Raw genomic sequence first — 26,924 nt, forward strand, 5'->3', positions numbered from 1 at the left:
AGCTGGGATTATAGGCACCTGCCACCACACCCGGCTGATTTTTGTATTTTTAGTAGAGACAGGGTTTCACCATCTTGGCCAGGCTGGTCTTGAACTCCTGACCTTGTGATCCACCCGCCTTGGCCTCTCAAAGTGCTAGGATTACAGGCGTGAGCCACCATGCCCAGCCTCTTGTTGCTTTTTCAGTGATGAGACGTTTAGCATTTCACTAAGTGTTGGATATGCTTTGGTTTGGGTGATGCTAAGGTTGTAGAAATGTATTAATCTTAGCATATTTTAAGGCCCTGTCTTTGGTATATTAGCCAGCATGGTGGTAGCTGAGGCCTATGAGGTGGGATGCCCACTGATTGGTAATGGTTCCTTTTTACTCTTTTGAGCTGGGTTCTCATAAGTTGTTACTGGCTTTCTCACCTTTATGTTTTGAATAGGAGAGAATAAAGCTTAAGTCAGTGTTTTCTCTTTCAGAAAATTAAAAGTTGGTATCTATAAATGTGTGTGTATGTGTTTAGTTTGTCATTGATTATCTCTTGAAGAAAAAAGTTGCATATAGGCCTGGCGTGGTGGCTCACACCTGTAATCCCAGCACTTTGGGAGGCTGAGGTGGGCAGATCACCTGAGGTCAGGAGTTCGAGACCAGCTTGGCCAACATGGCAAAACCTCATCTTTACTAAAAATACAAAAATTAGCCAGGTGAGGTTGTGGGCGCCCATGGTCCCAGCTACTCAGGAGGCTGAGGCAGGAGGATCGTTTGAACCTGGGAGGCGGAGGTTGCAGTGAGCCGAGATTACACCACTGCACTCCAGCCTGGACAACAGAGCAAGACTCTGTCTCAAAAAAAAAAAAAAAAGAAAAGCATATAAAATCTTTTGATGTCTTCTGCTATTTTCCCTATGACAATTTAAAGAAAAAAAAGTCAGAGGACCATCTGCCTCTAAAAGGACATTCCATGTGGCCTTTATCTCAGGGTGTTCTTTTCTGATTCATCGTGTACTTCCTCCTGGGCAGTCTACTCTCATAGGCACCAGTTTCTCAAGCTTTTTAGAGTTTAATTAAGGCAAGCTTTTCAAAATTTAAGTGTTTTCACTTTCATTTTAGTGGCACTTGGAGATTTAGTAAGTGTTATAATCCAGACGAAACTCATATTTTGCTTAAACACTTTCTAAAATTTTGAAATGTTACACAAAATTAGTATTGATTTAGTGGATTATTACCCATACTTACAGCTTTGAAGAGTAAATATTGTATAGTTATTTCCTGACTTTATGTTCCTATTCTTTAGAATTTGGGCTTCTTAATGGTGTCTTGTTTCATGACTGAAAGTCTGAGAAGCTACTTTTGCTTTTGTTGGGCAGAAAGATTTGTTTGGCTGGTGAATTTCTTTGGTGTGGGAATTGCTTAAAATGCCAAGTCATTCACCTTCCAGAAGCAAAGCCCTCCGGTTATCTTTGTGTAGCCTTCAAAGAGAAATGAGATGCTTCATTTTAAAAGGCCTTGATGTAAAAATGTGTTTCACCTTTTTTTGGTAAATGTGTTGATGGAAAATCCTCTCAATTCTCAAGATAATTTGCACTAAAGTGCAAAAATACTTTCCTCTGTCAAGTATTTGCAAATGGTTTCAGTGAATGTAATCTTATTTTTTTCCAACTATTTTCAGAGTAATTCTTCAATCCAGTGTTCAGAGCTGTAAAACATCTGAACCTAACATTTCTGGCAGTGCAGGCATTACTAAAAGAACCACCAGATCTGCTTCAAGGAAAAGCAGTGTTAAAAGGTGAGAAAAGAATCCTACTCTTCTGAAAAGTTGCAAGCATTGGCTTTCCAGTTTAATATTTGGGCCCTACCTCTGAAGACTGACATGAAATTAGGAGAAAGTAGAGTCTGTGTGTTACTTGTTCATTATCTAAGAAAATCTGGACCATTTTAATGTAGGCTTTCGTTTTGTATTTCAGAAGTAATTCTCGACACTGGAAATATGGTGTCTGGGTCATGATATGGGAAAGTTTTTAAATTAAGAATTTCCAGAGCTGGCTGTCAGGACTTGGAGGACATCATTCTAGTGCATATCAGACACAGCATCATTGCTGGACGATTAGCTGAAATGAGTGTGATGGTGGACATGACACAGCATCATTGCTGGACGATTAGCTGAAATGAGTGTGATGGTGGACATGACACAGCATCGTTGCTGGACGATTAGCTGAAATGAGTGTGATGGTGGACGTGAGGTAACTCTAGAGAGTCTGAGGATCCTTCTCTGCCTAGTGACTCTTTGTCCTCTTGGCCACAGCCCACACGTGAGGCACTAGTTCTTTCACTGTCAGCACTGCCTTCAGTAAGTGGAGGCAAAATTTCGCAAAACCAATGTGTTCTGTGACCACGTCGGTGACTCTGTTGTCTTTGGGTATTTCTCATGAAGTAGACATGCCATTTTTAAAGTATTCTGATAACAGATCCCATCTGAAGAGAGAATAGATAGCCCAGGAGTGGAAGTGGGGATAGAGGGCTCAGGAGTAGAAGAGGGCATCTTTTCATCTTTGCCTGGTGTTGGCCGCCCATGCAGTCCTGTTTCTGTTCTCCTGGTAAAAACGATCTCTTCTAACAGACGTGAGCGACCTGAAGATAATCAGAACCAGACTTTAAAATGTCCTGCACATGTGCCCCGCTTCTCTTCGGCTTCCCTGCCCTGTGTATCTGAGGCTTTGGGCCTCAGGGCCTTATCAGTGTAAAATTAGTCCCCAGTGCAAAGCAGCCAGTCTCCCGAGGGACCCTTGGCAGAGCTGGGAGCTCTGTGTGCTTCGCATTTGGAGGACTTGTTCAGCTCTGCCGTGTTTCCTCGTCACTGTCTGTTTTGCACAACCTTACTGCACACTTACACTCACATGAGGACGCAGCAGTGCCCCGGCATGAGGATTTGAGGACTGTCAGGCACTGACTCATGATTCTAGGATTTAAAATTTTTCATTAGAAATGTACCAAATATTCCTATTTCTTTACTCTTTGATTCTACTTGAGAAGAATATTAGAGAAATACTGACCAAAGGTCAAAGATTTAGGTACATTGGAACAGCGGCGGAGTGTTATCTCTAACAGTGAGAAACAAGAAGTGGGCTCAAGATTGTTACATTATGCCAAATGAATTGGGAGTCATACAGTTTAGTGCACGAAGCAATGAGTGAAAAGAGCCATGCATAACAATTCTGAAGTATGGGCCGGGCGCAGTGGCTCACGCCTGTAATCCCAGCACTTTGGGAAGCCGAGGTGGGTGGATCACTTGAGGTCAGGAGTTTGAGACCAGCCTGGCCAACATGGTGAAACCTCATCTCTACTAAAAATACAAAAATTAGCCGGGCGTGGTGGCGGGCACGTGTGGTCCCAGCTACTCGGGAGGCTGAGGCAGGAGAATTGCTTAAACATGGGAGGCGGAGGTTGCAGTGAGCCGAGATCGCGCCACTGCACTCCAACCTGGGTGAAAGAGCGAGACTCTGTCTCAAAAAAAAAAAAAAAAAAAAAAAAATCTGAAGTATGACTGTAATTTTGTAAGTGTAAGTATACTATGTAGTATAGAAATACAGAGATGTATAAATATTTATATACCTACAATACATCTGTATTTATAGATGAATAAGTGTCTATATATATAGAAATAAGACAAAGGAAAATATGCTATGATACTAATAAAAGTTCTGGTTGGTGGGACAGTTGGAATTTTTTTTTCTTTTTTATCATCTTATTTTCCAATTTTTTTACAATAAATGAAGGGAAATGGGAGTGTTTCAACTGACACTTTTAGGTGAGCCAAACTATTAATTCAGGCCAGGTGCAGTGGCTCATGCCTGTAATCCCAGCACTTCGGGAGGCCAAGGCAGGTAGATCATGAGGTCAGGAGTTCAAGACCAGCCTGGCCAAGATGATGAAACCTCGTCTCTACTAAAAATACAAAAATTAGCTGGGTGCAGTGGCGGGTGCCTGTAATCCCAGCTACTCGGGAGGCTGAGGCTGGAGAATCACTTGAACTTCGGAGGCAGAGCTTACATGAGCCGAGATTACGCCATTGCACCCCAGCCTGGGTGACAGAGCAAGACTCCGTCTCAAAAAAAAAAAAAAAAATCAAATAAAAAGCCTATCGTTGATGACAGTTAATTAGTTAATTTTGACATGTCTTGAAGGGGTGTATCCTTTTTAGGTATGAGTGCATGAGTACTCAGGCTTTTTGTTTTTCTCTCTTTGACATGGAATTGCCCAGGCCGGAGTGCAATAGTGTTATCTCGGCTCACTACAACCTTCGCCTTCCGGGTTCAAACCATTCTCCTGCCTCATCCTCCCAAGTAGCTAGGATTACTACTTGTGGGTGGCATGTACCACCACACCTGGCTAATTTTTGTATTTTTAGTAGAGATGGGGTTTCACCATTTTGGCCAGGCTGATCTCAAACTCCTGATCTCAAATGATCCACCTGCCTCAGCCTCCCAAAGTACTGGGATTACAGGCATGAGCCACCGCGCCTGGCCGCTCAGGTTTTTATTACAGCCTGGTGTGTCTTGCACATTTAATTCTGCTGTTTGCTTTTTTAGATTATGCTTTTTAGGTTACAGAGGAGTAGAGTCCGGGAGCCTGGCCGGTGCTTGCCAGGTCATACCGTCTTCCTTTGAGGAGGAAGGGCTGGCCTTGCCTCTGTTTTTCTATCTAGGTCTTGTTGCGTTTCCATGTTAGTCTGGTGACCTGAACTCCTGCCTCTCTGGAGAAGTGGTTCCTGGTTGCAGCAAGCATCTGCCTGAGGCCCCTGGCAGGGATGATATGAGGGTCCTAAGGGAGATTTCAGAGCCAGTGATCTGGACTGAATGTTGAAACGGCCCAAAGCAGTTTCCAGGAATTTTGGATAGTTCTGAAAACCAAAAAGACTTCCTTTAAATTCCAGAATGGACTTTCAGAGATGATGTGGAGAGCAAAAGGAGCCTAACAGTGAGGATTAACTGGGGCTCACCTTCCTCTAAGCGGGTTCTTTCTTTGTGCCTCTTTTGGGGCTTCGGCCTGTGTGCACATCACCTTACCTGTTATCCACCTGCAGCTTACAAAAGAAAAGCAAATAAATTATGTATAGTTTTTAAGAATTGGAGTCAGCCAAGCTGTAGCCTGGAGCTTTTATCCTACTGAATACTGTTGATAATATCCTACTGAATCGTATTCATTTCTGGTTGGAGGGTAATGAGGGAGTTAGTATGTTGGTGCATGGTCTGATTCTGGGCACAATAGTATGAGCTAAATTTGAATAAATTTTTGAGGGAAATCTTTAAACAGCAGTGGAAAAAAAAATAGAGCACCCTTTTGGGGTCCTTTCATCCCTACAAGCTGCAAGGCACCAGGGTTGCCAGTTCCTGCTGGCTTGTCATCATCTCTGTGGCTCATAGGAACTTGACCTCCCCTTTTCATGTTCCTTGGCATCCAGGATGAAGACTCCACCCAAACTCGCTTTGCACTTAATTGGCGCTTTTGATTTTTGGGTTTACTGAGAGGCTCTTCAGCTTTGGGGAACTTTTTCAAAAACGTCAAAAGAGCAATTACTTGCAGCAGCTGAAAAAATAGGAGTGATGTCTTCACTATTTGTCTTTGGGAAAAGGTGCCGCAGTTTCTCACAGAAGGTGACTATCCCCTCGTGTATCCACTTGAGGCTGTGCCCCATCGAAACCTAAATTTCATGTGGCCACAGGTCTGGGACGGCCGCCAGACAGCCTGTGTGGCCCTCGGTCCTGCCAGGGCTCTCTGTGGCACCTTCTCATTCCCTTCCCCGAGTCTGGAGAGGGAGCGAGTGAGCTTCTCCACTTCCCACTTCCTGGTAGAGCTACAAATCCATGCTAACCTTTCTCTTTTAAGAATTAATAAATCCAGTGAATAATTGGCTCCGTTGAATTGGCCTGTTTTCAGTGTTCTCATGTGACCTCTGTGAAGAGCTGTCTTAGAACAGTCTTGGAAATTTCATCGTGCTCCGAGTGAGAGCCTGCAGCCACCTCATTTGCTCGAATTCACTCATGTCTTCACGCAGCCCTTCCGCCGGTGCGTGTTTGTTAGCTTATGCAGTTTCTTTTGGGCAGGCTCTTTTTTTAAAATGATAACCTCATTCATTTTCTAAGAAACCGTCATGTACAAGTTACTTTAACTCTTGAGTTGCATCACTGGGAGCCATCACTTTCTGCTGCAGCTGCCAAACCAAACCTAAGGTCCGGACTTTGGGGTGCTCTGTACCTAATTCTTCATGTTGCGGGGGTTGGGGAGAGAAATGCTCAGCTTCTTTCCTTAGCCTCTTTTTTTTTTTTTTTTTAAATGAGACAGAGTCTCTCTCTGTCACCCAGGCTGGAGTGCCATGGTGCGATCTCAGCTCACTACAACCTCCACCTCGCAGGTTCAAGCGATTCTCCTGCCTCAGCCTCCTGCATAGCTGAGGAGGGAATACAGGCGTGCACTACCACGCCTGGCTAAAAATTTTCTTTCTGTATTTTTAGTAGAGATGAGGTTTCACCATGTTGGCCAGGCTGGTCTTGAACTCCTAACCTCAGGCGATCCACCTGCCTCGGCCTCTCAAAGTCCTGGGATTACAGGTGTGAGGCATCGCGCCCGGCCTCTTTCCTTAGCCTCTAAAACCACGAATGTTTTCAGGAGCCCTTCAGTTGGGAGCAGCTGCATCTAGGACCTCTGACTTCTTCAGTGTTCTCGGGTGTCTTGGCCCGTGTCACACTTGCCACTGCCTCTTGACCCTCAGAGCCTCAGATCTGGGTGCCTGTTCCATTGCTTCTGGGCGTTAACTTTTGGTTACTGCCGTTGTCTCCAAAGTCCATCAGGAGAGGAGTCCCAGAAGGTTGTCTCTAAATGTTTCTTGGTAAAATGCTGTTTCTCTCCAGTCTTTTAAAATATTAGTGATCCTTTGAAATTCCAGATATCTTCCCACTTGTCTCACCAGCTGACCTGGATCTTTTGGCTCAGTGCTCTGTTGGGATCTCTGAAAATGAAACAATCGATTCAAACGCTCCTCCTTGAAGAGCGCAGCAGCAGCATCGGGCGAGGGGCCCCTCCAGATTGGAAGTGGTTTTTCTGACTCTTCTTTTGGTTTCGTTTTCTGAAAGTTGTTATGGACCTGAAAGTGTAGCGTCATAAACTGGGGAAGGAGAGAAGAGAGGCAGGAGGAGAATCATGGAGTGCGGAGGCAGGTAGCCCGTGGGGTGTCTCCTGTGCTTGGCGGCGCTGGAAACCGCTTAGGTGCCAGAGCTTTTTCTGTGACCAAATTCTGGCTTTTGAAATAACCCAGTAACAGTTCTCTGTCTTTTCATTCTGCCTGCTCCTCCCACAGCCTGGTTCCTCAGAGGGAAGGAAGGAGAACGAGTGCTTTGCAGCACGTGCCCCTGGCGGCATCATGGTACTTTCCTGGCCCTGCTGCCTCTCTGCCCGTCCGTCTTTTATGATTTTTATTTACTTGTATTGGTTTTTTTAAATTTCTATTTTTTGCAGAACTGAACCTTTTTCTGCCCTGCCTTTCTCCTATTTGTCTTTCCTTTGTGGTTGATATTGTGTTGTCTTCTCCAAAGTATTTGTCATTAGAAACTCACAGCAAGCGTATACTTTTTAGCATGTCAGCACTTTTATTATGTTGCCCTCCTTGTCTTTGATAACTGCCTCTGGACGCTGTGTAAACTTCATGGTAAAAATCCTTTTTTTTTCCCCGTAGTCTCTCCATTTCAAGGACTAAAACAGTCTTGCGTTAAGTAAAAACCTGTGACCAGAGCTGAAGGAAGACTCTAGGAACTGAAAACTGCAACAGAAATTAGCACAATTTGAAAACAAAACAAAATTGCAAAAGCCTTAGTTGCTTTCCACCTAAGAAGTTGATCAATGGAGAAAGTGTCCGCTGGAGTTTCAATAATGAACTTTGAGTTTGGGTGCAAGCGAATGACTCAGAGAAGGGCCCAGGTCTCAGGCTGAATGACAAAAATGCTGTTGTAAATTTAGTCTCAGGTGTAAATACCCAAGCCCTCTGGTTCCCAGGGAGCGGGTTGCTCTGTGGTGCACGTGTGTCTCTGTGATGGCAATCATTGTAGTTGCTGGCCTTCAGAAGAGTTGAGGATCTGATGGAGGTTTTTTATGTATTTATTTTCTGTTCACCTTGTGACCCTGTGTCAAAATTTATAAAGATACAAAAGGCATTACTGAGATGGTACTTTCTGTAATTTGATACTATTTGGCTTAATCATCTTCACCTATTTGTAATACTGTTGTAATGTTAACTCTGTTAAGTACCCAAGCTGCTTGTCTTCCACCAAAGAGTGCTTTATTAACAAGAATCTGTGAAAACCACATTTAAATACTGTTGCATGTTGTAAGACCAGGTGGTACCTTGGTAACCTAAAACTTGCAAGAGAATATTAATGGTAGTTTTAGAAGACTCAGGAGGAGAAACTGACTTCAGAGTTGGAAGATGTTGCAAGTCATTGCTTTTTCTGTCCTTTAGGGACTGAAGAACTGGGACGTTGCCCATTGTTTGGTTGCCAGTCATACAAATTAAAATCATATTTCCTTCCTTGCATGGAGGAAACACACTGTCAGTTATTCCCCTTGGAAACAGCAATCCCAAATAATGTCGGCTTAAAAAGTTACCGCTTTTTTAGAGTCCTTCTCTGTAACATTGGATTTTTTTTTTTTTTTTTTTTTCCTTATGAGATCAGCCTAAGGCCATTGACGCGGCCTGCGATCTCAGTGACGATGATCTGCTTCTGGATCTCACTGTTGCCTTTGGTTAGGGAACACAACCAGTAACTCTGCAGAGCGCCTTCTCCCCCACCCTACTGGAACACAGCAGAGTCAGCGCCATGAAGCAGTCACAGAAACAGAATTGATTTGCTGCTTAAAAAAAAAAAAGCAGGGGGGCAAAATAAAAGAATATTTAGTACTCACCTCAGTTCCTTCCACAAGCAGTGGGTGGTTTAATGATTGTTAACCCATTTTTGCCTGTGCTGGGAGCATGGAGGGCCGAGATGTTGACAGCGGTAAGAAGCAAACGCTCTCCTAAGCCACAAGGCGTGCGCCAGGTCTAGTAGGCAACTCCATTTTACGAAGCTGCCTTTTTCACAAAACTTCAAGAAATTAAAGCAGTTGGAAGAAACAAGTTAAAGTCTTTAATGCAGAAAGGAATTGAAAGGCAGTGCCTCCATTTTGGTGCACTTTCTTGGAAGAAAGTGTGAAAACAACCGGCATCAGGAGAGACGGAAGATGCCGTGTTCTCAGCCAAACAAGCGACTCTCCCTGCCAGGCACTATGGGGTGGGGTCACGCCAGCTTTTAAACACTGGGGACTGGATCACAGAAAAACAGTGGCTTTCTGTCCCTGGAAATGAATAGGCACAAAGACCCACTTGGCTGTGGGAAGACCACTCTTCAGTAAGATGTGGGTGGGAGGAGGTACATTCCTTTTGCTGTTTTGAGCTGAGACAATATAAATATTCAAACTGTGCCATGCATAAAGCATTGAATTCTCAGGGCACCTCTTCTTCCCCTTACCCTTTTTAAGGCCATCCGTTCCATAAATAATAATCCAGGTAGTTGTGAAAATCGCGCTTCCATCTGATCCCTTCTTAGTTTGGCTTTTCGTCCCGTCAGAACAAGTAAATGTAGGCGCCGCAGCTCTTGTGAGTACTGCCTCCCTCACGGCGGACACGCCTCCTGGTGTTTCGTCCAAGAAAAGGAAGGGTGTCCGCGGAACCGCATTCCTTCTTCATTTTATAAACTGCCTCTTCATGTTGCCTGCTCAGGTTTCCACCTATAATTGCTATCACTGTGGCTCTTTCTAAAAATCCTTCTATTTAACTGGTTCACTGAAATTAGTCATAGAAAACTTGTGATTTGGTGAAGAAGCATTCCTTGTAATAACCAAATGACTTGGGAAGCTGTGCATAGCAACAGTGTTACACTTATGGGGACCGTCTCTAGAATCCAGGAAGTGTCGGTCTGAGGGATGGAAAGTTCTTCCTGCTATGAATGAGAGTGGATGCTTCCCCTCTTCCCCAAATGAAACCACAAACACCCAGAATCTTCTGGGGTTCTGACTTAGAGTCCTTGTTACAGAAGACCTTGTTGCTATGGAACATGAAACTGTGTCTGTCTGATGGAGAGATTCCCTTAACTTAAGAGCCTTAAATAGCCCTGAAAGTACACCGGGACAGTTTGCAATGGAATTAAAATTAGAAGTGCATATTTTTAGGTGCCCTTGAAGCTTTCTGGGGACTCAAAATTATCAAGAGTCAGGGATGGTCCGGAGGAAGAGCATCTGCAAAACTGGGTTCCTAGAAGTACGGACGGACTTGGCTTTTTATAGAACTTGGTGGGGAGCGGCGCCTCGCGAGAGCAGAATGGCCTGGCGTGGCCAGTGCTTCCCGGCAGAGCCCTGCCGGCCTCCAGAACTCCCCCGTTCTGAGCTTGATGCCCCTAGCCTGCCCCCTACCTCCTTCCTCCCCTCCCCTCCAGCCCTCTCACAGGGTGATTGCTACCTCTCTCTTGGGCCTAGGCAAGTTTTAGAGGAGTTCCCAAGCATTGTCATGCGGCCAGTGTGCCCACTGTCCTGAGGCATTCCCTTTCCCCGTCACCGTCCGAGCCACAGAGGCAGTGCACTCATTGGATGTCTGTTCTTAACATGGCTTCTGTTTCTACATTAAAAAAAAGAATCATTATTGCATTCTGGAAAGCAGTGCTCATCAAAAGCAACTTTTAAAACCTATTTTATTGTTCCTTGAAATGTTCTCTCCCGCTGAAACTGCCCTGGAGAGGCTGCTGCCCTTCCGTTTCCCGACATCAGGGTATTCTCCACGTCATTGAGCGGAGATGACCCCAGATGTGCTTAAAGACTGGACAATTCACCTATACTGTGTAGGAAATTACCTCCTTAATTACCTGGTAGAATTGTCAGCAGACATGTTCATCCAATGATAGTACTGCAGTTTTCTATTAATAATTTGCAGACTTTTATCTAACCTGCACTCATGTACAGATTATTAAAAGTTTTAAAATGTAACTGATCAGTAGTGATCAATCATTGTCTTGATTTTTTTTTACAGTGTATATTTCTAATCATATTTTTTAAAGCCAAGAGAACTGGTTGAATGAATGTTTATTTTCCTGAAGGTATTTTTAAGATAAAGCTTCCTAATGGCCTGTAAACTTTGCATATGTGTGTAGTTTGATACATATTGTCACATTGGAAAATCTTGTGAGTTGTAACTGGTTTTATACAAAATATCGAATAGTGGAAATTGTATAATTACAATCATGTAATTAAAAGTATTAACCCAACAGCCTTTTTGTTCACTGTGTTACTTACCAGGCATTTTGAATTCTGGTAGGCAGTGGGTTAGAACATAAAGCAGAGGTAACATGGCATCTGTGTAAGTCTTCTAGGACGGCCGCCCAGACTGGATGGCTGACATAGAAGTTCGTTTCCTCACAGTTCTGGAGGCTGCATGTCCACGATCAAGCTGTGGGTGGGCTTGGTTTCTCCAGCGGCCTCTCTCCTGGGCTTGCAGGCACTGCCTCCTTGCAGGGCCTCTCTTCAGTGCCTGCGGGGCCCTGGTGCCTCTTCCCCTCCACTCCCCTCTCAAGAGGACACCAGTCAGATTGGATTGGGGCCCACTGATGGCCTCATTGTAACTTGACCACCTTGTTAAAGGCCCCGTGTCCACATAGAGCCACATCTCAAGGGGCTGGGGTTAGAGCTTTAGCGTTTGAATCTGGAAGTTAGTCCAGCCCCCTTCTGTAGGTAAGGTGGTGAACTGGAGGCGCTCCTGCTGCCAGGCCATTCCTCACACCCTGGCACAGCTCACAGGACACAAAGCTTTGACTTTCTGGAGGCCTCTGAGGATAAGACTCAAGTCAGGCCCTTGGGATCCTGCAGGGCATTTTGCCTGCCAAGGTCAGGCAGCACCGGCCCCAGCACCCTCCCCAGCTTGCGGTCCAACCCCAGATGCCAGCCCCCCGCTCTCTACTTGCCCTGCCTCTGGTGCCGGGCAGGACCCCAAGGGCCCATTGTCCATACCTCACACACAACTCACTGCTGAGACTCAAGACCCTGTGTTCTGTTGAGTTCTATCCAGTTCTCCCAAGGAGCTGTGCTTGAATTCACACTGGGATACAAGTGTCCAAAGTAAAAAACCAGAGACTGGCCTTCTCACCCCTCTCCCGACTCCCCACCACACATGACCCTCCAGACTGTGTATTTGCAGACGCTGGCTCTGTGGGAGCTGTGGCCTCTCCCTGCCCCTCCACGGCTTCCCCTGAGGCCACTAGAGCTCAGGCAGCTGGCGCCACCACACTGCTCCGGGAAGTCCCTGAGTGCTGCCAAGGGGCTGGCTTGGAGGCAGTGCTTGAGAGGAAGCCACGAGGCATGCCTGTTCCTCCTGGGGGGCTTTGTCTTCCAGGCCTGTCGGGGGGAAGCAGCAGGCTGCGGGGACCCCAGGTCCTTAAGAGACTTATCTCCTTCCCTGTCATCTACAGCCAATCTGACCGGAGCCCAGCCATCATGTGTGGGATGTGCCGATCCCCTCTGCTTCCATTGCGTAAGTGAAATGGAAATGAAAAGAATTCCTACCTTCGCAGTTAGTATGGGAGTTAAAATAACAATTGGAAATTGCTTAAAACAGTGTCGGGGTATGTCTTTAAATTCACTACTTTGTCATATATTTTAGGTCATTTTCTCTAGAGAATTGGGGAAAGAATGATAGCAGATTACGGTCCCTCAGTTTCTGATATTTTTGGTACCTGCAGCATAATTTTATGCATGGGTAATGGTGTAAACATTTAAAAAGAGGTCACGTAAACTGTTTTGCCTTGAAGCGGGGACCCACGCATTGAAGGTAAGTCTCGAGAATCGTTGTTCAAAGGCAAACCTGGGTCATGGGAGAGGAGATTCAAGGGCCCCTGTCTGCGGCCTCTCAATGGACTGAAATGCAAGTTGCTGTGGAAAGAGAAAGTCCCACTGGGCGTGTCTTGCCCCAGCTCCGCCACTTCTGCGGCCTTGGGGACCCTTGATCTACTGGCCGAGCCTCACTTGGTTCAGTGTTTCAGTTGGACTAGTGAGCGCCTAGCATTTGATTTAACAGAAGTACATGGCTGTGCCTTAGCTGGGGGAGTGTGACACCCACTCTGCTGTCTCCCTCCTCCGTGTGTCTAATGCAGCTGTGGGCGCATTGGAAAGGAGCAGCTAGGGAGGAATTCTCCAAGAACACGACCTTTAGCTCCTCTGCAGTGTGCCCTGACTAGCTGTCACGCATTCCCGGCTGTCGGCCACGCACCGCATCCCTGTTCTACAGAAATTCTTCCTGGGCGGTGCTGGCTATTTCCTTAGGATAAATTCTTACAGAGGGGATTTCTGGGTCAAAAATTTGTAAGATGTTAAAGCTCTTGCTGCACACTGTGAAAAAGCAGCGTCGGTAGAACTGTTGAGAGCGTGCATTCTGGGCCCAGGCTGTTGCAAACCTGAGCGCTGCCACTTCGATTTGGGCGGAGTGATTTAGGCTCCCTAAACCCGTTCCTTCTCTGAAGTGGGGATGGCAATATCCATCTTACAGGGTTGTGTGAGGATGAAATGAGTAGTTAATATTTTTCATAGCTGAGAACAAGTGTCTGGCACACGCTAAGAGCCATATATCTTGTGCCTGATAACAAAAATGTCCAGGAGAAGTGAAAATGCACAGTCGCCGCTGCCCGCTCCTCTCCCGTTAGCCGCTGTTGTGACGCCGGTGAGCTGTTAGTTAAGAGCAGGACGCGGGCCTCAGCGCCGTGGGTCGCGCTCACTGTCCTGCGTGTCGTCCTGGCTTCAGCTTTTCCACATTGATTTGGGGCATTTTTATCTTCCAAGCGGTTGGCACAGCCTGCCCTTCCGTCCGCGCCTCACCGTCCCTATCCGTTTACTGGGGGAGAAATGGGTCCCCCCGAGCAAAGCCTCCTGGGTTCCTCCCCAGCACCTCGGGGGTCCCTGGCCCGCGTGGGAGTGGGGGGCCTCCCGCCTCTAACCCCGCCTGACTCTGGCAGCCGGTCTGCCTGGCTTTGCCGCCTTCGGGACGAGCGTGCTCTGTCCACACCGAAATCCCGGGTGAGGGGCCCCGGCCGGCCGCGGGGGCTCTGCGGGGCCACGTCTGTTTCTAAAGGGGGAAGGACTCGGCGCGGGAGGGCGGCCGCGGGCTTTGTAGCGGTGGGACTGGGAGGACAGTGGCTTCTCCTGGCCCTGGGCGTGTCTCTGTATTAACCAAGATGTCTTTTCAGGCGGGGCCGCTCTCCCGGGCGCGGGACTCCGGGGAACGCGGCGTGTCTGGGGTCCCCGCACCCGCCGACTCGGTGCCAGCGGACGGTCCGGGCCCCACGCGTGTCCCCGGCCCGGGCTGCTGCTGCCCCCCGCCGGGAACGGCTCCCTCCTCCCGGGCCGCTTGTCCTGCGCAGCACACGGGACAGAGAAGCCGCCACGCTGCTGTCTCTGGGGCCGGAGGGCAGAGGAAGGGGCTTCTCGGAGAGACGGGGTCCCCGGAGCGGGTCCGCCGCGCCTCCTCCAGCGGGGACTTCAGGGTGGCCGGGGCGGTGGAGCCTGCGGGGTCCCCGGTGCCTGCGCCTGCAGTGCGGGGTCAGCCGGGACCCCGCCGGAGCGAGACGCACGGAGCGCCCTGGCAGCCCCGCGGGTGGCACGTCCTCGAGCCGCCGCTGTGTCCGCTCAGCACTCACTGGCCAGGCTGGAGGGTGACGGCTCGCGGCCGTTCTGGGCCCCAACCCAAGTTCGCCTTGCGGTTGAGAGTTAGAGGCCAGCGAAACAAGCCCTTGCCGTCCACACAAACTCAAGCCCGGAGGCAGGCCCTGTGGCGGCGGTGAGTACAGCCCCGTCCGTCTCCTCCCTTTTCCAGCGATGGTTGGCTGTCCCAGGCTGTCACCTTTCTAGACCGGCTTCTCATCTGGCTGGGGATCCACAGGGACTAGATCTGAGGGGAAGGGCTCTCCTGGACACGCCCGTGGCCCACCGCAAGTTCTCTCCGGTGCAATTGAGGCCTCGCAGCAGGTGTGTCTGCCTCGTTCTTCCGCTGGGCGTTGAGCCGTCAGCCCAGGGCCTTCCTGTAGGTGGGCCCGGGCGTGACTGAGTTGGGAATGGCCAGGCTGACACCCGCCCTGGTTTGGTAGCAGGCCCATTCCAGGCGCAGAGGGCCGTGCTGCTGACACGTTCTTAGGCTGGGAGCCCCTGTGAGATGGTCTGATGGACGCTGAGGCCCCTCCATCTCCCCAGAAAAGTTCGCACCAAATGTTTGAAGGCTGCATGGACAGGTCAACTTACTGGCTTGCTGGCTGTGGCCACACACCCCAGGTGTGCTGTGTGTACAGATGCTGTGTGGAGGGCGCCCCTGGAGGTGTGCAGTGAAGGCAGGGTCTATTCATCAATCAGCAGCACCCCCGCAGCCTCACCCTGCCAGGGAGCCTCCGTAAAAATTCCCGGGGCATCTTTCTACCTTGGTCACAGCGACCCGCTTCCCCAAGCATGTCCCTCAAAGGCCACATGGCGTTCCCATGTCTCCTGCTTTCTTTCTATCCACCTTCCCTCTTCCTGAAAACTTCCCCAGCATCACCGCTGGCTCCACCTCCATCCTCTCACCAGCAAAACATGCAAGTTGTGGTCAGTTCACTTAGAACTTGCCTCGGATACTTTTGTTTTCCTCACTGTTGCTCTGCCGCAAGACCAGTGGCCGGTATCCATGTGGGCCGCCAGGACAGTTGTGCAGGTTGTTCATCGCACAACTTGAGTGCCAGGCACACTGAAGTCAATGTGAGTCAGCTCCTGGGGGGTGGGCAGCACACAACACGGGTGCCCAGATAGGGCAGCCTTGCTGGAGGTGCCGTCAGTCCCTTTGCACGGTGGTGGTTCTTGAGGAGAAACGTCTTACCCTACCTCAGTGTCTGAGAACATTTGAGACTCTCAGAAGCCCTGTGGGGTTTACGTACAAGTTGATGCCACACGACAGGCACTCCTTACCTTACAAATGGCTTTGAGCTCCCAGAGTTATGTAATTCCGCCCTCTGGGATTGGGCACAGGTTTGTAAAGAAACACTGCTCAGGCCGGGTGCGGTGGCTCACGCCTATAATCCCAGCACTTTGGGAGGCTGAGGCAGGTGGAACATGAGGTCAGGAGATTGAGACCATTCTGGCTAACACAGTGAAACCCCGTCTCTACTAAAAATACAAACAATTAGCCGGGCGAGGTGGCAGGCGCCTGTAGTCCCAGCTACTTGGGAGGCTGAGGCAGGATAGTGACGTGAACCTGGGAGGGAGGAAGGGAAAGAGAAAGAAAGAAAAGGAAGGAAGGAAGGGGCCGGGCGCAGTGGCTCAAGCCTGTAATCCCAGCACTTTGGGAGGCCGAGACGGGCGGATCACAAGGTCAGGAGATCGAGACCATCCTGGCTAACACGGTGAAACCCCGTCTCTACTAAAAAAAAATACAAAAAAACTAGCCGGGCGAGGTGGTGGGCACCTGTAGTCCCAGCTACTTGGGAGACTGAGGCAGGAGAATGGCGTGAACCTGGGAGGCAGAGCTTGCAGTAAGCTGAGATCCGGCCACTGCACTCTAGCCTGGGCGACACAGCAAGACTCCGTCTCAAAAAAAAAAAAAGAAAAAAGAAAAGGAAGGGAAGGAAAGGAAGAAAGAAACAGTGCTCAGACGGCAGTGGTTCCCTGCTGCTCCCCACAGAGGCCTGATTGGCCCAGGTGTAGCTGTGAGGGGTGCGAGAACCTTTTGCAATCTGGTTAGAGAAATTCTTGTCATCTGGAGTCCAAGGAAACTTTGTGGCCCAGGCAGAGGCTTTCCAGGAGCAACAGGAGATGTGCAGAAAAGCTGGACTGGGCAAAGCAGGCAGGAGCCGCTAGGCCCTTAGGCCTAAGGAGCCAAGTTTTAGTCCCATCCCGTTTGCATGGAGAATACCTGAGGGGGGCCCCTCTGCACTGCTGTGGTGTGCAGTACCCTGCTAGGCACCATGGCCATCTCCACATGGCTCGGAAAGTGACTGAGCACAGAGGCACACGGCAAACACTCCACATCTCCTTTCATCCACTGCTGAGGTACAGGCGTCCCTTTTCCTGTCCCCTCTCCTAACAGCTTTGCCCAAGGGACTGGTCCTTTCACTGGAAATTTCAGGAGTGTGTAGAAAGGACGTGGGGCTCAGGGACTGAATCTCGTTTCAGCTTCTACCTGCCCTAAATAGTAGCCAGGCAGCAAGGAAGACAGCGTCCTTGCCTGACTATAAAATGACAAGGCATGACAAGACAGGACTCCCAGGCTGTCAAGCAAATGCTCTGCCCCTTCGGTAACCAGGCTTTGCCATAGGTGCCGGGAGAAAGCGGGTGGGTTTGGTAACCAGGCTTTGCTGTAGGTGCCGGGGGAAAGCGGGTGGGTTCGGTCACCAGGCTTTGCGGTAGGTGCTGGGGGGGAGCGGGTGGGTTCGGTCACCAGGCTTTCCGGTAGGTGCCGGGAGAAAGCGGGTGGGTTGGGTCACCAGGCTTTGTCGTAGGTGCCGGGGGAAAGCGGGTGGGTGGAGGAGCATCCTTCAGAAGACTTTTCTTTCAAAAGGCAGCACTGGCGTGGAGGGGAGCACCTGGGGTCGTGGCGGGGAGTGACTGGGGACAGCGATGAGGTGGTGGGATGAGGTGGTGATCAGCATGGTCCACGTGACCAGGCTTTGGAGGAAAACATGGTTACAAGGCAGTTCTGCACTTTAAGAGATGAGGTTTTTCTCTGTCACCCAGGCTGGAGTGCAGTGGCATGATCGTAGCTCACTGTAGCCTCAAACTCCTGGGCTCAAGCCATCCTCCTGCCTCAACTTCTCGGCCCCTTCCCAGAGTAGCTATGACTACAGGTGTGTGCCACCCACCTAATTTTAAAATTTATGGTAGAAACACCGTCCTACTGTGTTGCTCAGGCTGGTCTTGAACTCCTGGCCTCAAGCAATCCTTCCACCTCAGCCTCCCAAAGTATTCCAGGCGTGGGCCACCATGCCCAGTCTAGTTTTGGACTTTTATCTGTATCCTATTTGATAATAACAAGGTTTTAAAATATTCCTGTGTTTTTCCTTCCTCGTTCCCTTCTCCACACCTCCTCATCCTCCACAACACAGGCCCCTGTGGGACACAGCCAGGCCAAAGCCTCCCATGCCCTCAGCCCACCCCAGGTTGTCTGAAGCACCCATGAGTGTCCGGGGGGTTCAGGGAAGCTGTTCACATGGGCCATGATCCTTGCAGAAGGCGGAGAGGAGACAGCAGCAGCCAAAGGAAACGAGCAAATCTATGTTCCGCATCTACAGCAGAGGCCGCAGCGTGGAGGGCAGACAGGCCCAGTGCTGCTGAGAACAGGGCGGGCACAGGCAGCTCCCGTGCTGCCTTTCCCAGCTTCGGAGACACAGGCCCAGCTGCTCCAAAGCACCTGCCAGCACCGTGCAGTGCAGTTTCAGAGGATGGCAACGTCTTTCCCATGAAGCTCGCGTGCACTGGGATGACGTGGACTTGCTGGTAACGGAAGGAGATGGTCTGGTCTGACCAGCACAGGGAAGGAGGGTGGCTGGCTCAGAGGGGCCCGCCTTGCGTGGAATGAAAATGCCAAAGGCTCATGAGCAACATTAGGCTAGCGGGCTCTTGTTCAAAGCATCCAAATCTGACTTCGGAGGCATTCCCAACCGGCAGCAGTGTGTCCAGCTGCCTCTTCCCAGACTTGTCAGACAGGCAGCTTAGGCTTTCATCCCAAGTCGAGTACTGATCCCCTCCCTCTCGGGCAGCACCTCCCTTTTTATTTTTTTTTTTCTTCCAAAGACAGAGTCTCACTCTTGTTGCCCACACTGGAGTGCAGTGGCACGATCTCGGCTCACTGCAACCTCCATCTCCCGGGTTCAAGCAATTCTCCTGCCTCAGCCTCCTGAGGAGCTGGGATTACAGGCACCCGCCACCACGCCCGGCTAATTTCTGTATTTTTAGTAGAGACGGGGTTTCACCATGTTGGCCAGCCTGGTCTTGAACTCCTGACCTCAAGTGATCTGCCTGCCTTGGCCTCCCAAAGTGCTGGGATTACAGGCGTGACCTACCCGCCCAGCCAAGCACCCCCATCTCTAGAGGATCTGGTTCCTCAGCCCAGTTACTGCGGGGCGGCTTTCCCGGCCTGGTGCCAGGCTGTGCGCAGCAGCTCCAGGACCTCCCCCTGAGCTAAGTCTTCAGGAGCTGCCCTGGCGGCACAACTCAGACACCCCTGAGGCCCAGCAGTCAACTCCTGGTTCAGACATGATCCAGTCCGGCCTGGGCCTGGCTAACCAACTCAAACTTGCTTGACCTCCACTTTTCAGAAGACTTGGGGACGACAACCCTCATGGGCGTCCTTCATGGGGTTAATCTGCTTGAGTCTAAGTCGCCAGAAACGTGGTGCCCAGGGTGCGCTGCCCCAGGACATGTCCACGCCCACGTCACAAGCTCCTCTGACGGAGGGGTCTGCCGCGGCACTGTGGTCCAAAAGGTCCTGCCACCTCTGCATCTGACTGTGCCTACGGCATGCTGCTGACACCCCCTGCCCATCTGACTGTGCCTACGGCATGCTGCTGACACCCCCTGCCCATCTGACTGTGCCTACGGCATGCCGGTTACACCCCCTGCCCTTCGCTTCTGTCTGCCCTGGCTTCTCTGGGCACCTGGGGCTACGTACAACCTGGCACAATCCAGAAAGAGCGCAAACAAAACCCCTACATCCGGGCACAGGACCAAGTCAGCAAGAGCTAGCCCTGGTGAGCAAACATTGCCCATTACAGGTTCAGAACATGCACCGGGTTCCCCAAAACCGTCTTCAGTCACATGACTCAACAGCTCTATTCGATAGGAACTGTCAGTGTTTTTGCAACTGCAACATTAAACCAAATGCTATGGGCTTTTCAAGTAGTATTCACAACACTGACGGAAAGTTTCTTCAAAGCGAGCTCTGGCTAATCTTCAAAGCCACGGTTAGGCAAAATGACAGTGTGACAGCTTCAAAGCCACTGAGTCATGACCCAGCCCTGATGTTGTACCAGCTAGGTTCAGATTTTGGAAATCAGGGCGCTTGCATCCATTGCCTTTTCCAGGAAAAGGAAGAAAACACTCAGTTGATAAACCTTAGTACTCAGATAATAATTTAATAAGAGACCAAAAGTAGGCTGTCACCCAAAGCAAACATCCTTAACTGACCCTACCGTGTACGGATTCAGCTTTGATTACTCAACAAAATCCTGACTGACTGCTGTGGCCTGAGAGTAACCAAAGGACTGTTTTCTCTACACAAAGTCAGGAGCGAATACCAACCTTTATTTGCACTTGGCTTCCAGTTCAAAGCCACCTTAGATAGTGTCGCAAAGTGAGAAAAAGCACAGATCCTGGGACCGAGGTTCAGATTCCATCTCAAGCGAGCATATGAACTGTGTGACAACAGGCAGACAGTACCTGTGGTGTCTATGAGAAAGCAGGGAGAGCAACACCCCAGCTTCTAGCAGCTCTACAGCTGCCTGGACCTGCAGGCCCTCCTAGGCCTCCTTCCTCCCCAGCACAGTGTGTGCTTTTGGGCGTGTGGCTCTGGGTCCAGCTCTGTTCAGCGTGGGACTTCAGGTGGGTGAACTACTGAACCTCTGAGGTGTACCCCCAACCCCAAACTTTCACCAAAAGTCATAGAGAGGAGCTCTAGAACTGGGGCCAGGACTGAGGAAAACTGCTCACAGTGCTTAATAAATACCAGTTATCTACAACAGTGCCCGAGCCGAAGGCGGAGGCCTTTGCACACAGCTGCCGACCTGACTCTGCTTCTGCGGAAGAAAAGGATGCGATATTTGCTTTTGCCACGATCCCTTTCCATTTGACTGGCAGGTTGAATAACATGGTTTTTAAAGTCATAGACTTAATCTTCTTTCTAGAAACCACCCAAACACTAGCTGTGTGCGCGCACACACAGAAACCAGGAGGTAGTTTAAATCACAATGAAAAATCAACACGTTCTCGGATTCTGTGTCACAGAGTGGTGGCCAGTGGCTACACGATAGCGATTTTTAAATGACTGGTTAAGTGAAAACCAGAAAGGAAAATATCCCAGGAGAGTAGATAACATTTACCAGTAAACAGTAAGTACAATTGTAGTTTAATTTCTTGGTCTCTGAAATCTCAGCTGTGACTGCTTTCCATGAACAGTTCCGGTCCTATGTGTTTCCTCTAACGCTAAAGGCACAGCCTCCGGGAATCTACGGCTTCCTAAGAGTCTGCACAGAGTCTGTCTGCCGACCTCCTTTCCCTCCGCGCTCGCGCCGAGGAGTCTATACTATCTCTTATGTACACAGTGTAAACATTATTCCTGGACTTCATCTGAAATTCCTTCAGTAAACACAGTCACCATTCTTCACCTGCTGGGGAAAGGGCCTGCTCTCAAGCCTCTGGAGAAGCCCCTCTAACAGCCCAGCCTGAAAAAGTGCGACAAATTCACACAACATGGGAAAAGCAACATCTATTGTTCTCAGACTCTGACTCTCTCGGCCCAGCTGGAAAAGTCTCCACGGGTGCAGCTCCGCGGTGCCGCGATACGGGCGCTTTCAAGACAACGCAGGGAAGTCTTCAGGGTCATCCGGGTTGGGGGCGACATCTTGCATCTAAAGAAGAAAAGACATGCTTTGAAATCCACTGCCCCTTCATCCATTCCCAGGGTCCCAGTGGGATAACAAGGGCCTGGCACCAACGCTGAGGGGCCTGCATTAGAGGCAGGATCCACAGTGGGAAGGGGAGAGACACAGGTCACTGCTAACCCAGGAAAGCACAGCTCCCCTCCCACACAGGCCTCCGGTCTCCTCGAAAAAGGAGCTGCCTCCCTTCCTATGTCCTGCAAGCTCTTACTGGGGGGCTCTGCACGGGCACGTCCTGCATCGAGTAAATGGAACGGTTACTGCGTGCCAGGCACTGGAGGGAGGAGGAGGGGCACAGACAGTGCCTGTCCTCGGGGAGCTCATGGCTCTGGAGAAACGGACCATCGAGTCAGGAGCTTCACTAACACGTCCTGGGAGGGAGGGGCCACAGGAGGGCCGTCCAGTGCAATTTGATGGCGAAGTGGACGCCAAGGTCAGGCAAGGTTTTGTGGGAAGAGAAGGTTCTCCCTGGGATGAACCTCAATGGATAAGCAAAGGGAACAAGGACCCGGACTGGGAAACAGTGTGGCCTGATGGGGGCAGGGGTGGCCCTGAGGGCTCTTCTGAGGTGGGGGGTACACAGCTTGTGGAGGTGGGGACAGATGCCAGTGAAGAGGCGGGTGGCGCTGGGTCTCAGAGCGGTTCCCAGCACACGCCCCGGAGTGCTGCAGGGGCCAGAGTCTGCGACAGGAAAGGCGTGAGGATGTGCTTCCTATCTCAGAATAGACCCTGTTTCCAGCCTGGCCCCAAATACACCCCCACCCCCACCCCCCAAAAATTGTGTTTTTGCTCCTGCTTAAGCAAAACCAAACCACAGATACCGCTTCCAGGGGCTGCTCCCTAGAGCGAGGGAACTGGGCAGCCAGAGGAGCACTGCCAAGACCAGCCACAGACAAGGGGTCTGTGCCACAGGGCCTCAGGGCTGACTTCCGATGAACAAGTGTCACTAGCACATTAGGAAGCACCTACTGCATGCCAGGCACTGCATGGCACTGCATAAACTGATAATGAGCAAAAGCAGCCGCTGACTAATAGCCACACCAGTGGGAATACAGTCACACACGGAGATCAGGCTTCAATGAAAAGAAACTCCTTTGCTCCGAGACCTTGACCGGTCTAGGAGATGTGATCAAAGAAACCTGTGAGGAAGTGAGGTTGGAAGGATGAACGGAGGCCGCAGGCAGAGGCCAGGGGTAAGGGGCATGCTGTGTCGAGAGCTAGAAGCAGGCAGCCTTGGCTGAGGACGGTGTGAGGCCAGTGAGCTGGGGAGGGGTTGAGGAAGGTCCCCTCACAAAGGGCTTGAGATCTTAGGAAGGATTCTGTTCACTCTGACAGCATCACTTGAGCCCAAGGTATACAATCAGGCCACAGTAAGCAAGATGTCAGGTGCTCCAGTTCAGTCCCAAGCCTGGGGATCTTGTCTAATGCAGATGAGAGGGAGTTTTTCTTGGATCCCGGGAGTGCCCTCACAGCAGACCCTGGAAGCCAGGGCTCCAGAATGGTCTCTAGCCAAGATGTCCATGATGCTGCAACACCGTCCAAATCCCCAACCTCAGGCCCACGCTAGCTACAGGAAAAGTCACTGCAGAAGCCGATGACCCTCTGAACTAGACCATCCTGGGCCGGGACACTGTCCTGATTCACTTCCTTCAGCAAACCATTCGGGATTGATAATGCAGACACCTACCACCACTTCTGCTCTGGGTCCGTAGTTCTCTGCCCTCCTGATCCTTCCCCGGCCTCCCCGGGTGCCTCCTCTGGCTCCGCGCCCGGGACGAGGGAGGTTGCCAAAATTAATCTCCAGCTGGGATGTGATGTCATTGGCGGGTTTCCGGAAAACATGGGAATCGTCCTCATAGTCATCTTTTACCATCTGAAACACAGTTACAGCATCCAACATGCACAAGTCCATAGCCATCCCCACACTCATCTGGCTTAGTGGCTGCCATGTGCTGCACAGGAGCTAAAGCACCGTCAGGGGCTAGACAGGGCCACGCTCTGGAAGCGTCTCTGGCCCTGGGCTGCAGAGCTGGACACAGGAGGACGGCACCTGCTGTTCCAGTTCCAAGACAGTGAGTTCCGTGTGTTTGCAGTCCCACATTCTTGCAATTACAATCTTAATCCAAACATCTTGGAACTTAGGATTTCAAGTGGGACCAAATTTCTTTTTTTTTTTTTGAGACAGAGTCTCGCTCTGTCGCCCAGGCTGGAGTGCAATGGCCGGATCTCAGCTCACTGCAAGCTCCGCCTCCCGGGTTCACGCCATTCTCCTGCCTCAGCCTCCCGAGTAGCTGGGACTTCAGGCGCCGCCACCGCGCCCGGCTAGTTTTTTGTATTTTTTAGTAGAGACGGGGTTTCACCGCGTTAGCCAGGATGGTCTCGATCTCCTGACCTCGTGATCCGCCCGTCTCGGCCTCCCAAAGTGCTGGGGTTACAGGCGTGAGCCACCGCGCCCGGCCTCAAGTGGGATCAAATTTCTGTCACCTGAGCAGGTTAAGATGTAAGATTCGGCATGACTAATAATAGCAAACAATATACATGTTTTATATCTATTTTGCTGAGATAAAAAAGTTTTCATTTTTGCTTATTTTCTGTCTTATCTGTTCACAAATGCTTTGATAAATAAGGAAATATCTCCGTCCCAGAATTTAATAGAGAAATCCCTTTCAGCATGGGTGCTGGCTCTAAATACCATGTGCTAGAAATCACATGATTTATAATAAACAAGTCTCACTCAAAATAGAGAAATTTTATAAAAACAACAAAGGATGGTTACCTGAGTGTTCTACCAACACTGCACAAAGTCAAGCTGCTTTTTAAGAACTGCTTTCATTAAAATTCTCTATCTTGTGACAACTATATTAATTAATTAAATCTGATCCAAATTTGATTTGGCTTCAACTCATAATAATGGATAACACACACACAAACACACACACAAAAAAAAACCCACTTTAAGTAAAATAAAAACCTACAGAAAAGAAAATATGTCAGTGATCTCAGATGAGAATCTCCAAAGTGCCACAACATTAAACATTACTACAACCAGGAAATGGAACCAAGTTTCCACAAGCACATCCACACCTTTAGGCCATAGGCTCATGGCAGCCTTCACGCTTAACATTTGTGTCCCCTTTAAGGTCTCAGGTTAAAATAAAGCAGAGGCTTTAGGTAGTTGGATGCTTAGTGCTAAAAAGGTGAAGAAAAACAATCCAGGAGCACTGGCACTCTGTAAAAAGAAACACACAAAAAATAGTGACAGGCAGAATCATCAACTCTTGCCTCGTTTGGCACTCAGCAGGGAAGCCCTGGGAAGGTCTCCTGGGGGCCCTGCTTTGAGCCGCCTCCCACTGCAGGAAGGGGCAGGAAGGGCCTCGGGAGAGTGGAGCAGGGAGTGGACACACAGTCTAAGGACATACGAAGGCTTGGGCTCCACTCGCAGCTCCAGCTGGCCCTGGCCAAAGTGCTTTAACTGCCCAGTGCCTTACACCGGGTTGTGACTAGGTCCGAACTTTGCTAGGTATTCTAGTGCTTTTGTCTCTTCGCGTGTCCAGAACAAAGTAAACTGATGAACCCAAGATCAGGCTTGTGTTGCTTTAAGAACAATTCCTAGCTAAAAGCTTCAATCCTTTAAGATTAACAAGGACCAAGATGTGTGCTTCACTGAGACCAAGCTCGATGACTCAGCTAACCCACTTGCTTCAAATATTCTGGGAGACCTCTGGAGCCAGGGAGGACGAATCTGGTGTGGATTAAGAAAGAGCAGCTTCTATTTTTACCTAACATGTCAGCTGCACATTTCAATCCTGACAGCACATTTGTTTTTGAGAAAATTTTACTTACAATGCCTAGAACAAAAAAGAACAAAGGAAGTGGACAGGCAAAGAACCAACCCAGCTAGCTAATGGAATTAGAAAACACCTCCCGGAGATTGCCAAGGAAATAAAGCTCTGGCCACCTATGTCTACAAAAAGCCATTTCTTGTGGAACAGCTCAAAACTTACTAGTAAGGCCTCCTACAGCTTGGACTGACCAAAACAAGAGGATGGGAGAGAATCCTGTATCTTTTTTTTTTGAGATGGAGTCTCACTCTGTCGCCCAGGCTGGAGTGCAGTGGCGTGATCTGGGCTCACTGCAAGCTCTGCCTCCCGGGTTCACACCGTTCCTGAGTAGCTGGGACTACAGGCGCCCGCCACCACGCCCGGCTATTTTTTGTATTTTAAGTAGAGACAGGGTTTCACCATGTTGGCCAGGAGGGTCTCAAACTCCTAACCTCAGGTGATCCACCTGCCTTGGCTTCCCAAGAACCCTGTAACTTAAATGATCCCCTAATCAAAGTATTCACTCAGAAAATGAAACTAACCAAAGTGTAAATGACAACTCTACAACAGGATCACATTCCTGAGATTCCACATGAAAATCAATGACTAATACCCCACAGAGGAAGAACCCGCTCACTCCCACCTCGACACAGCGACTGGTATCAAGCTGTAACGGAACGATCCAGATTCAAATCCCATAATGAGAACGCTTCAGTGGACCTTGCCTTAAGTTCAATAACTTAAGTAGGAGACTCAATGACCCAGTGGCATCCCTATCAACACATGCTGCTGGATGTTTCCCCGACACCTCTCCCTGCAAAACTGAAGCTTCTGAGAAGAGCCGGATGGAAGCCGTGAGCAATGAGGCCTCACAACACGGAGGAGCTCCCTGCAACCCCCGCAGCACACTGGCCGCTGTCGCCTGACCAAGCAGCCAGGCAGTTCGGGGCCTCATTTCCTGCCACCTCTGCAGTTAGGCAAGGGGCGCATCGCTGCTGAGCCAACACGGGAAAGGCGTCAGAAGAGCATGGAACCTCAACCACAGTTTAAAACGTCATCAACTACTCATAGTGAAACGCTCTCATCAAAAATCAGAGTTGAAAGTCAAGTAAACTGATCAGGGAAAACAGAGTGTAGTTATCCTTTGAATAACTTTGAACTGTACAAGACACAATCTGTAACTCTCGCTTGAGAAAAATGAAATACAAGGAACACACAGTATGTGTACAGTCCCAGCACAGCCCCAGGGGGAGTAGAAGACACACTGTTCCTCTAACTGCTCTGAGCTGCTCTCAATACATCAAGTTTCAATTCCTTTTCTTAATGAACAATAAAGATACAGTAAAATTAGGCATAGATCATCTCTGATTAGAAACAAAAGCGCCAATTACTAACG

The 26,924-nt window shown here is 49.7% G+C and overlaps 2 protein-coding genes across 37 annotated transcripts in view; one reads left to right on the top strand and one right to left on the bottom strand.

The window, feature by feature from the left end:
• Positions 1–18,682, top strand: part of CDC14B (cell division cycle 14B) — a 128,523-nt gene extending 109,841 nt beyond the window's left edge. For 17 of the 36 annotated variants that reach the window (XR_010581662.2, XR_012424942.1, XR_012424945.1 and 14 more), the window contains one exon: positions 7,712–11,321. Coding sequence is in view for 20 of the 36 variants with exons in the window: in XM_005582335.5 (XP_005582392.1) it covers positions 7,712–7,748 (37 nt within the window). In the remaining 16 variants the exon portion in view is untranslated. Of the gene's footprint in view, positions 1–1,654; positions 1,772–1,949; positions 2,115–7,336; positions 7,403–7,711; positions 11,322–14,911; positions 15,688–18,158 lie in introns of those variants that run through there. The other 19 variants (XR_012424940.1, XR_012424946.1, XR_012424943.1 and 16 more) reach the window with 6 other exon arrangements.
• Positions 18,683–20,170: 1,488 nt separating this feature from the next.
• The window catches only part of HABP4 (hyaluronan binding protein 4), a 41,443-nt gene continuing 34,689 nt past the window's right edge, over positions 20,171–26,924 (bottom strand). Inside the window, exons 7-8 of the mRNA XM_045372893.3 lie at positions 23,395–23,580; positions 20,171–21,677 (exon numbers count right to left, since the gene is read on the bottom strand). Coding sequence (XP_045228828.2) covers positions 21,621–21,677; positions 23,395–23,580 — 243 coding nt within the window. The 3' untranslated portion in view covers positions 20,171–21,620. The remainder of the gene's footprint in view (positions 21,678–23,394; positions 23,581–26,924) is intronic.

Source organism: Macaca fascicularis, chromosome 15, assembly GCF_037993035.2.
Source record: "Macaca fascicularis isolate 582-1 chromosome 15, T2T-MFA8v1.1".
Classification (NCBI taxonomy): Eukaryota; Metazoa; Chordata; class Mammalia; order Primates; family Cercopithecidae; genus Macaca; species Macaca fascicularis.